We start from the raw sequence: 12,602 nt of genomic DNA on the forward strand, positions 1-12,602 counted from the left end.
ACAGAACACGGGACTTTTTCGCATTTCCGAGGTTTGAAGAAACTTTTCTTTCTGCATATTACCAATTGGTTTTAAACACCCAGATTTAAACACTTGGTAAAGCCTGTCTTCCCTCTCAACCTTCTGCTAGGTTTCAAATCAATCGGACATGTACTTCAGACGATATAGAGCGTTAAAGGGTGTACCTTGATTGTCACTTGACGTCTCACCTTTTTTCAATTTTTGTCTATGACAATTCCTTTTCCAGCTATTCGCAAGTTTAAAGCCCAATCGGATATGTATCTTTGGAGATATACTGCTTTAAATGATGAATCTTTGATGTCATGTGACTCGTTCCCTGATGGCGTCATCATCACATGATGTCAATTTTTGTTTTTAACACTTCGCTTCCTAGCTATCTGCAGGGCTTCAACCCAATCAGACATGTACTTCAGGAGATGTGGTGATTTATAAGGTTCACCTTTTAGGGGTGTGCCTTTGCGGGTATTTTTAGAACCGGGTACCCATTTTTTGTTAATATCGGATACCCGGGTACCTGGAAAAGAGATCGCCTGATAACAAATGGCATTGCGCAGGACCCGGTGGATCATGTGCCCGAAACACGGTTCTATTTGGTACATAGGAAGCAACTAGAACATTGTTCTAAATGTCGGAGTTAATCTCTCCTACCTTTTTATCAAACGAAATTGTTACCTTCAGTTTGCAAATTTTTTGTGGGTGTATGAAGCAGAAAAACAAATCTTCACGGCGAACGTCAGAAAAGAGAACAGAGCTGCAAACATGACACACGCACCTGCAAACGCTCAAAGGAAATGTCCCGGATACTGCATGACCACGTACACGCGGAACGCACGTGGAGTGCACAAATGGTGAGCGATGGTCGTGTCACGTGCGGACCCGATCACGTCACGGGTTAAAAGGCTTAAAGTTTTATGTACAAAAATACCACCGTAACTCGAACAATGCCCACACCATTACATCCACTTATTTTGAATTTTCAGATTCAAAAAACCACTACCAAAATGCTTCAAACGGCGTTGAAAGTATCGGAGGTCTATATAGGGTTACGAGTCATCGCAAGTTCATTTCTTTTCTGACGAGGACCAGCACGTAGCATAAATCAACGTAGCTGCAACTGCGTAATCCTGGCTTTCAAGACGCTGAAACTAACCTGATTGCAACGCGGGCCCAATTGTAGTCCCCTTCAAGCAGTCCAATCGCTGACACTGCAGCGGCCATGTGATCGTAAAAAGAAAGGTCATGTGACCACACATAGGGAAGCCCTAGTGAAAAAAATAGCAGCGCTTCACGTTGTTAAATGACTAAGCGATACGAAAGTTTTGCCACACGAAGGTACGTACCACGATGAAGTGGTTTAGTTTAATAGATACTTTTTCAGGATAACTCCATTCCCCTGTGGTTCAGTTGTCAAGATTTTAATGTATAAGTACTTCGACAAGTGACATTTGATTGGCCGACTGTATTATGACTTGCACCTGTCAACATTTCCTTTTTTTTCGAATGAAAAAATACTTGGATTTGAAATGCTTTGGTACATACAGAAAGCATCATTCCTGCTTTTTTGGTCGATTCCTCATCCACAGTTCCGCTGAATCACTGAGGAAATTCAAGTTGCTTTAATTTAAAAATAATTTTGAAACGGAATATTTCTACGTATAAAATTTAACTAAACTGGTTCTCTGACTCTTTGGGTTTGCAGCGCACATTTAGTGCTTTGATTATAAAAAGAGGCCGATCAACCGCGCAATTTGTGCGTGATCACTACTTACCGCACGCCGTGTTGAGTCCCAGTACCGCTGGAATATTACACAGTCCGCTCTCGCTTCGTCGTCAATCCCGACATAAAGTAATTTTCATTCATATTGTTTTATTTGACAAAAATACTCTTAATTCAAACAGTAAGCACTACTTATTCCGCACAAAAGTCATTTAGGCCGACAGGGTTTGATAGTTACAAATACAGTCATGCAAGTGTACATCAACAGCGCTTCCCCCTCATAAGACAAAACTCCTTCGGTCTCTTGTTCATATGGGTTTGGTACAGTCATTTTCCTAGTTCCGGATCGCGAAAATTATTCAGTAAGACTGCAGCTAAAAAATCCTCAAATTCGAGTGAAATATGGTCAAAAGTCAATTTTGGTTTGGATATACTTCAGTTTTTTTTTCAAAACCGAAGCTTTCATATTTGGACTCACAGGATCGATCGACGAAAGTGACGATGACACCTTTCCTAGTTCTGGATCGGTTTAGGATCGAGACAAAAACGTCTTCACAAATAAAAGTAACCATACGAAAAATCCATTTTTAGCCAAAACCATTGTAAAAAATTGCTTTTCTAATAGAGAATCTTTTAATTTTGAGAAAATTAGATGAAAAATAAGAATTCCAATGAATTAAAAAGGTAGAAATTGCGTAAAGTTTGACTCGACTTTTCAACTGTACAGTGAGCTATCAATGTTACCCTCCTCCCCGCACCGCACAGTTGACGAACCCATTACGTCACATACATTTCTGCTGCGCCCGTGTAGTTGAGTTCGCAACGACTTTGCGTGGTAACGCTGCGCGATCCGAGAGCGTTGGAAAAGCTTGCAGTTTTCGGTAAATTAACAAAAACGGAAACTCTAAAAAGTCATTTTGATTAAGCAGACATTAGATGCAAAGGTTTATATGATTATTCAATTTAAAGAAATATTCAAAATCACACGTAGCGAGTGACCTATCGCCCGTGAATTTTAGTTGTTGTTTTTTTTCGCTCTTGTGAACTAGGAAATTCAGGAACTAGGAAAACGACTTGCGGTACAATGGGCGGAGTGGGTAACAAAATTAGCTGTCGATCTCCACATTCAAGTTTCATGTATGACCGCAGGACCTGGTTTTCATCGGCACGGTGGTTTTCCATGAAGTCTGTCCTTCAGTAAGAAATTTCACAGGCATTTTATGCATGAATGTTTGTTCCTAATTTATTTACTTTTTTGCGGGTACCCGGCCCGGAAAAATGGAACCGGGTTTTGAAATCGATGGGCGGGTATCCGGGTACCCGGGTACCCAGCACAGGCCTATCACCTTTAATGCCACCTGACTCGTCCCCTGATGATGTCGAGTTTCGTCTATAAAACTTCTCTTCCTAGCTATCTGCAAGGTTTCAACCCAATCGGACATGTACTTCAGGAGATACGTGGTGATTTAAAAGGGGCACTTTTAATGTCAAGTGGCTTTATGTAATTCAGAATATATAAAGCTTTGAAGTCTGCATCTTTAATTCCGTGTCACGTGGCACCCGTTGACGTCATTATGACGATTTTATCCTTAGACCCTCTCTAGCTGTCGGACTAAGAGTGTGCACTTAATATAAAGTCAGTTAGAGAATGATAACAGTGCCTAAGTCTGGCTGTTGAGAAAAATGTACAAAACCCATGAAGAGAAGACGGCACCTTTAATCTCATGTCACATGACCCCCTGATGACGTCAGATTTCTTCTAGGACCATCCATGGATGATTGTCTAAAGGTCTACCAAGAAAGAAGTTAACCAGATTTATAAACCTAACTAAAATGCGCCTTGAAATCTGTGTACACAGGCAGTGGGGAAAAAATAAACCATTAAAAGGATGTCATTGGGACGTCATTACTTTGGTATCTTTTCTGCATAGGTCTTTGGTTAGTGTAACCTTGCTAAAATGTCAATGGGTTGAAAAATAAGTGATAAATAGCGTCATCGTGGCATCATTGTTCTAGGATCATCTACGCATTGTTGAAAATGCATGATTGTGAAGTGACCAAAGTGCTGCGAAGAAAACTGTATACAAAGTAAATGGGCTTTTGGTTGGAACTTGTTAAGAAGAAGAAGCAATAAAAATTACAAGAAAACGAATGACCTTGTGGCCAAATTGCAAAAAGCCAACTTTCAGTTTCCACGTCATGCAGTTGACCGTACGATCCTCAAACCTTATTTTTGACATTACTTTGGGTGTGACTGAGGGTAAAGAAAACGGTTCGGGATTTTATCCTTTGATAACGAAAGCCAACTTCTGATGTACAATAAAGAATGTGATTCACGTCGAGTCTGCATTTGTAATTGCTCCCTGCGTTTAAACGATGCAAATCAATAATATCACATTTTAACGATTCGTTTTATTAAGCCTGTCGGGGTATACCAGAATCCAACCAAAATAGGGGTTTTTGCAATCAATCACGGGCTTATATCGAACAGAAATTATCCCTTTAAAATCGTGATGCAAAATGTACAGTATATGTCGGCTATCTCCCGCCGGATTTATCACCTAGTTATCATTCCAAGATTCCAGGCCTGTTTCCGGTTGTGGTTTCTCCACGATAGGTACTGCAAGTATTGCTCTTACAAAGGCCCTCCACACCGCTATTTGTATCTGAAATTTCCGCTTGTTAATTAAACGCATGTCAAGCCGACAAGTGTTTAGTTGATATTAGTCGAAGGCCAGGCCATCCAGTCATATTCCACATGCAGCAAGCAGGGCTGCCACTTCGCTCTGTGGCACAATTCACCCGTGCGAGCTAGCTGTGGAGTCGCACTTACTCTACATCTGTGCATCCTAATTGACGAAAGAGCCCTACAGTTGGATGAAGTCTGAACCGTTCCCATGACGTCATGGCATTCTTTGATGGCCTGTAGATCTTCCTTCACGAGATAAGATCCCCATCTGCGTTTGGTAGTTTCTGGTATCACTATTCTGTCCTTGTGGTGATACCCCTCGGGCGCATGTTTTCCAAATGATAAAAAAGGTTGTCACATCTCCACTCGTCGCAATTTAAAACTCAGAGTTCACTTTGCAGCTATAGCAGCGCATGTTGCATTCATCGACAGCCTATGACGTATTTCATCCTGCTGGGAAGCGAGGTTAAGATTGCATCCGAATCCATCCATTATTGCCAATAATCATTGCCGTTAGCTCCTGTCGAGAGATGGACGCACGTTCACCATGACCAGAAACACCAGGTCGTTCTAGGTATGAAATTGATCGCAGATGTTAACATCAACAGACTTCTCTCAATGTTTAAAGCGGTTGTAGATAAGTAGTACGGGCCCTTCTTTTAACACGAGTATAAATAAGATAACGAAATGTATATTCAAACCAAAAGGGTAGTTTCATATCTCCGTGTTTCTCCAAACATGCATACCAAGCTATTCAAACAGAAGTGAACATGGTACTCTAACGCGGCCGAATAGCTTCTTTTGTGATAAGCGTCGTACCGTTGGCATTTTCTTTTTTCTTAATTTGCAGGTCTCATTACTGTCTATTTTATCCCCAGCATCAACCGTCCTCACTATAATGTGGCATGTTCACCTCAACATGGACTACCATTCCATAATACCTTTTGTCTTTCAACAACATAATACTTGGTTCCCGAAAGATCCTTATTATAACAAACGGAATACTCCGAGGGGTGCTTGTGCAATGGGTGCTTAAATTTGCAAGATAAAATCGTCACTGTCATAACTGAACTGTACTGTATACAGTTCCACTTAACTTATTATGGAGTGATGCTAAAAATGTTATTCATGCAATTTGTAAATTTAACAGTTCCCGTACCGGACAACCCATCCATAAGAGAAATCGAAATACCTGAGATGTTTGGTCCAACCTCAAACATCTCAAACTATTCAATAACAGCCAAAGCCAACTTGACAATGTGCATACCGTCTGCCAGGCATGAGGAAGGGCTGCCCCTAGCCGGGGTTTGTGATGACGTCAACGAAGCTGGAAAGGATACGGGCTGCGCTGTTATCAGTGTCAAGTTGTTAAACGATCATCGTTGCTATTTAGAAAATGCGTGTTCTTCTGTTTTAAATTGTAGAGCACGAAGTGCTGTATTCTGGAACGGAAACAGTGAGACTTATCCTGTCAATTCGGCTATAGCCTCGTTGAAATATGTGTCTTTTGCAAGCCTCCAATTGCATTCACGCGTTATCCACATGTTTTTGTTATTCCACGATTAGAGGAAATTAAATCACTCACGGTCTCTTTGTAATACCCAACCTTTTTGTGAATACCAATAGCATATCCCCATTGGACTTTTGTGTGTAGGCGTGGCAGACATAGTGTGGACCTCTGCACAAAAGAAGTCCACATAATGTAGGGTGCCATGGCGTTGTGTCTGGGTGTGAGAGTTTGTTTCTGCATGTCTGCGTGTGTGGGATTCATGGCCGGGATGATCTGGGGTGAAGGGGTGCAATTCTCTTAATACTGTATTAATGATTATCTTAAGCTCATTTCCGGTGGAAGGAAGTCATCAATTATTAGTTACATACATTGTATCTCGATGGTTTGTCACGTACCTCCCCCGCTACCAAACAGAATGGAAGATGTGTTTTTCTTCCGATCAGCTTTTGAATTGTGGCATTAAGCCTTTCCAAGACATTTCGTAAAAATCACGAGTGTTCTGAGATGCTACACTCGTTAAGGGTTTTTCATCAATAATGACGACTTTCTTATTTTTGTCAATCTGTGAGTGCAGAGGTTAAACATGGGGGAAAGGTTACAACTACATCAGTAATGTTCATTCAGGTGAAACGTTTTGGCAACGTTAAAACATCTGAATTATGCTATACTAATTATACTAATACTGAATTATAATAGCGATTGGTTCTAATCGCTATTATAATCATCTCAGTATGTTCGTCTCGAGCTGAAGTGCACCCTGATCTGCAAGAAGAGGCAGGCTACGGGGCTCGTGCGCAAGCCTAGCAGACACTGGTCTGTGTTCGTGTTGTGCGCGTTTTCCCAGCCTGCGCACAATGGCAGTGTATTATCCACCGATAGAGGGCAGTTACATACACAGAGTCTCGATCCCAAACAATACAGATTATGTAATAGTAAAGCTAGAGGTCCGAGGCCTATTTTTTCTTACGCAAATTTGGCCCCATAACAGGGCGACTTGTTATTTGATTACGCTGCATTGTTCACGCGCACACAATTACGCGCACACGCGGTTTAGTCCGTGGTCTTCTGCGCGCTTAAAGCTTTTTAAACTTTTCTAAGATCATTGAGATGTGCGTCGTCTCATCAGTGCACTTGTGAGCGTTTCACACGACCGCGTAGGCGTCCGCGGGGTTTCAAGTTGCTTGTGCGTCTTTAGACAATTTTACGTATCCCGTACCCCCTCTAGTTCATGATTTCTATGTCCCGAACACAGTCGAGTCCATTTGCTCAACTTCTATGGAAATTTTCTGGGGGAACTGTATTCCTCCCACACGCTGCTAAAGTTGTAATGATTGGTACACATACGCTGAGCACTGTGCGGGTGTCACGTATCATGCGAAATGCATTTGTTTAACCGGATACGGTATACATAGCACCTGCTCTATAGCGCCCACATGTTGCGTACGTAATTTACTTGACGCAAAATGCGTTTCAGTTTCAAAACGTGAGCGTAAAATGCAAAACGAGCGTTGCTTGCTTGAATGGAACACGTTAGACAACGCGAATGCGTGTTTGGACATTTCATGTTGGCTTTGCCCGAGTGGCAATTGCACTATTTGCTGCACCCTGAATTGAATACGTGTTTTCACGAATGTACAAAAAGAAATAGAAAAACTTGTTCATGTGTAACCTCACTGATTATGAAAGATTGTCAACGAACTCATTTGTAAGGTTGGCCACTTGAACGTATACGTTTAAGTTGATGGGTAACTATCATTGCCTACTGCGTGCAAAGTTGACATTTAATCCCTAAACAGTTTTCTAGGCGTGCAAAGTCAGAGATATTCTATTTCTAATAGAAATATCTCTATTAAACATAAAGATATCTCTATTAGAAAGAGGTAGAAATATCTCTGTTTCGGGACAAATGTCAATTTGTACGCCAGCATTGCCCACAAATATCACACTGCGTGTCCTAGCCATAGAGCTATGGTCTGAGCTGATCAGAAAATTCTGGAATTATTACATACGTGATAAGCATTACATTACGCGCAGACAAACATACGTATTCATATTAACTAATTAATTTTGACCTTCGACGATCGTTGTTTGTTCGAGATGTGCACTCTCGTCATTCCATGTATACACACGTACATGTAGGTGTATGAAGTTTTGCATAGAGTGGTGAAAGAAACGAAAAACTACGGCCAGAATCTGGACTACGCGCACAAGTGCTGATCGTACATTATACCACAGAATAATTCTGAAGAGGATTTTCAATCACGTTATTTTTGAGGGTCAGCATTCAATTCAACACAGATGTACGCGGAAACGCGCACGCCTTCGAAGGCTCTCAACATTCTGACGTACATGAAATCGTCGATAGAAATACACAGATTCGAAAAGGCAAGCGTCTCCACGGATATGGTGCGCTTCCTGAATGTCTTTGCCCATCATATTACGTCACGTGAAAAACCTCTATAACAATGATTCATGAGCCTGTGCACGCAAGTGGTGAATTCACACGAAAGGATCCTCGATGTGATGGAAAATACGCCGTCGCTTGTTCAAGCTCGGTCCAAATACAAAAACTGCGTTATCATTAACCAAGAATTTTTCTGACTTACAGTATAAATTAATTTGTCTTAGGTGAACTGGCAGACAAGACCGAACCTCATACGGAAACTTTACTCCCAACGAGACGAGTGCCTTCCATCCAAGTCGAACCTATTGTTGAAGAGAGAATCATTCCTATCGGACCTTACGCTCCATCTCAGCCTCCCCCAAGCAAGTTGAAGGAATCGACGAGCAAAGAAATATCCAGGCTTGAGTTCTCCTTAGCAGTAGTTGGATCAGACTCCCATTGGCATCCTATTGATGCAGCTTGTCAGTCAAACACCGTTATGATATCACAAGATGAGCCCTCACCAGCCGAAAGTGGTGCTGTTGCCAAAGAACAAGCAATTAACGACAGTCCAGACATTTCGAACGTGCCATCAATATCTACAACTGAAGTTTTACCGAATGATAAAGTAACTACGGAGAAGCAAGACTCTTCTGCTCTGCAGGGGTTGCAACGACATCGAAGGCATAGCCTTGGTGTTCCTCCAGTAATTGCAGGAGAAGAGGCTTATCCGGAAGGTGTTGCAGATTCAAGCGGCGATCGCCATACCCCGTTCGTTTGGGTAAGTGAAATGGCTGTTGGCAGTTCTGATAGGCCTCTGATATTAGGGCCGAGCGAGGGTTTGAGTGTGACCAGTGGAGCACATTCTTTGCTGGCTGGAGATGAATCGGGAGTTGCGTCATGCCAAGTGTCTACTCCGCCATCTCTGCCATCCACGGCTGGAGATAAAATGGATGACATTCAAGGCAAGAGAATGCACAGTTTGGATGTCCCTTCTACTATTACAGGCGAGGTTTGCTTTCCACCATTAATGCTCAGTGGCTCTGAAGAACAAATAGCTGACGAAGACCACAAAAATAATGGGCAAACTGCTTGTATCCGAAAAATCATCAAAATCAGACCAAAGAGTCTGGACATCCCCCCTATACTTCCTGCCCCGTGCTCAAAGAGCTCACAGAGTGCCCCACCCTCTCCACCTTGTAGTGCCGGCCACGGTGTCAAAAGAAAGCACACTGGTGCCAAATCAATCCTAAAGCGAAGCGGAAGCATGGAAAGACCAGGCCGGAAGAAATCAGTTTCGTTTTCCCCCGAGGTATCTCCTCGTGAATTCGAAGTGGAGAGGTGCTACGACCTCGATCACGAGCGCATGAACGCGCCTAAGAGACCTCGAGTGTTTCGCCACTTCAGCATGGACATTCCCGATGCAAGAATGGTGACCGAGGATGACATCTCGCTGTCCACTCCACGTCGAGCCTGGTCAGAAGGGGATGCAGAGGACAGTGACTCTCCTGACTCGTCTTCCCCTGCCGCTGTCGACAGTGGTGACCTCTTAAGAGCTGAGGGGTGGGTTCATCCGTCCCCTCTTGAACCTATGCAGATAGAGGGATCTGACGCAAGGATGGCTTTTGTACCTATCTCAGCACTGGAGTCTGAAAGTGGGAGAAAGAGTGCCAAGGAGCGTTTCCTTGAAGCAGGAGGCGCCAAAGCTGTTTTGTCTGTGCTATGTACCCAAGATTCAAGTGATTCAAACGGCAACAAATACTCATCGGTCACGGCATCAGCTCCAAATACCGGTACTGATTCATCGGTAAACGACGGGTCTGAAGAGGATTCAATGGAAACAATGCCGGATGTAGATCAGTCGCTGTCGGTGACAGCTGAAGGCGACGACGAGCCTTCACATGACCACAGCGCAGACCTGTCAGAAGAGGCCACAGTCCAGGAACTTCCAGACTTTAAAGGTATCAAATCACGCTTCTTAGAGTACGAAGAGGACAGTGCAGATATACACACGTCAAGATTATTCGTGCAGACAGTCCGAAGCTCTGTGGAGTCGGACTCATCAGATGAACAAGACAGGTCACATTGTCAACAACTGGAGACAAAAGTTGACGGCAAGCTAGATTGTACATGTGAGGATCAGAAAAATCAGGCCACCAGCGCCAAGAGTCGCTTCTTACAATCCTGTCAGCATGCAGATGGCGACAGTAAGGTCCAAAATGGCTCCCGTTTTGTGGTTTCTGTGGTCCGGCCTTACAACTCCGGCTGTCACAAACAGGATTCTCCTTCGAATGGTAAGAACCTCGGAGAATGCTCTTTCATAGTAAGACAGGTAACCTTGTGTCCTTTACTGAAAGGGTGTGTGATCTAATACGGGTGATTCGAATTACTGTGCGCCACCAAGAGGTTGCCACGAAGAGGCAGTTTTTCGCGGTGTGGGAAATGGTCTGCAAATTCTGTTCGCTGGCTGCGAGAGGGAAACTTGAAATGTTCCTAAAGTCTCTCAGGAAAGAAGATTCGTGAGTGTGTTTCGAGTAGCAATTTTAATGAATTCTTTCTTCTTTCTGCGGCGCCAATCTTATTGCGACAGTTGATTTGAAAAATAACCTCTCAGTGGCAACCTCTTGGTGGAGCACTGTATTTTGAATCGCCCCAATCAGGGGCACAAGGTATATAATTTATTTGGGGTAAATATAAAATCTGCTTTGAGCGCCATACTCGAAAGAACATTAATTGTTTTCATTTGATACAACCAACCTGTAAACGTTATATTCTAATAAACGTGGGACAAGTGTTAATTTAGAAAGGGTTACTCATGGAAAATGCACAGATATATACTACCTAAGTGATGCATGTGCTGTTCACCCGTTTTGCCTAATTTGACATTGAAAGTAGGATGGCCTTTGGGAAGTTTACAAGTACATCACTTGCGACAAATGTGGACTTTTTCTTTCAAAAAGTGGCTCAATCCTCGTCCATGTAATTCCTCTAAATATGGCTAGGGTTGGTTGGTACGTGCTGCTAGTATTTGTTTTACGAAGTGGAGCTTCAGAATGAATAACAAGATGTTCTCTCCACTGAGGTACCCCTTTTCCCTGCTAGATATGCCAGTAAACAGTTACCCCAGTGCCACATATCATGAAATTACTCATGAAACCTCATGAAACAACATCCCCAGAGGAAAAAAACCTCATCAATAAACTCACAATGGTAATGATAGTAAAACTTTCTTTTTCTGTTGGCTTTCTCCAGAGCCGTTTACAAATTATGCCCTCATTGTAGTTTTCACATTCTTTGATTGAACCCCCCCCCCAGTTCTTTAAAGATGTTTCCTTGCCAATACTTCATGGTATATAAAGTTGATTATCGCAACACGCTTTACCATTTGCCCGCTTGTGGTCATAACATTTTCTGCAAGTTAAAACTGGTAAATCACTATTTCGACATCATTATTTGATCATTGAATGAAAATAAGTAAAGAAAATTGTACTTTGGAAAAAGAAGCACAAATGTTAAAAACTTTCCCACACTGTCAAAGGGTTACTTCACCTCCCATCCTGAAAAAATTGATTGGGTAAACGATCGATAAAAATCCTGTATGAAAAAGTGTGATTTGCACCGCAAACACCTACACTGTGCACGATGTGCACTGAAGGAATCACTGATAACGTGGCGAGTAAAAAAAAAGTTGTAGCGTAATCTTGCCTTCTTTTTTCTTGTATCGATCAAGTCCAGTTGGTTATCACTTCATTAATTTTATATTAGGGTGTTTTCATACACCGTCTGACCTTTTTTCATATTTTTTAAAAGAGCACAATCTGAAAATCTGAAAATCCTTATTTAAATTAATGGCAAAAACAGTATAAAATCATGCAAACAAATGGACTTTTCATAACCTTTTTAATAAGACTATAAAATTGGGCAGTGTGAACCTTTAGTTTATGATCACACATACGTCTCAATATGGTGGTTTTAAAAATATCACCTTAATTATCTCGAAACCAAGCAGCTCTCTTACGTCATTCGTCTCATCTAGCCTTTCGAAGAAAAGATATTTTTCAATCCTAGTATGATACTGCAAAATACATGGCCAGAAAGCTTGTTGATATTAACATTTCATAAATAAAATAAACAATCAACTGTCACGAATATGCTTACGTTTGACGACGTGTATGAATTCTTTTCAATGTGAGATTGTGGAGAAAGCAAAGAAGCCGATGTGAAGCAAACGTGGAACCGAGAAGTGCCTGACAGCGGCAATGGTAATTTTTGCACATTTTAA

General features: G+C 42.1%; 1 protein-coding gene across 1 annotated transcript in view; it reads left to right on the forward strand.

The window, feature by feature from the left end:
* Nucleotides 1–12,602, forward strand: part of LOC110978208 (uncharacterized) — a 32,978-nt gene that overhangs the window by 11,122 nt on the left and 9,254 nt on the right. Inside the window, exons 2-3 of the mRNA XM_022233013.2 lie at nt 8,566–10,614; nt 12,514–12,582. Of these exons, the coding sequence (XP_022088705.2) occupies nt 8,566–10,614; nt 12,514–12,582 (2,118 nt within the window). The remainder of the gene's footprint in view (nt 1–8,565; nt 10,615–12,513; nt 12,583–12,602) is intronic.

The sequence above is a fragment of the Acanthaster planci genome, linkage group LG01 (assembly GCF_054643075.1).
Source record: "Acanthaster planci isolate LZ-2023a linkage group LG01, COTS_SCS, whole genome shotgun sequence".
Taxonomy (NCBI): domain Eukaryota; kingdom Metazoa; phylum Echinodermata; class Asteroidea; order Valvatida; family Acanthasteridae; genus Acanthaster; species Acanthaster planci.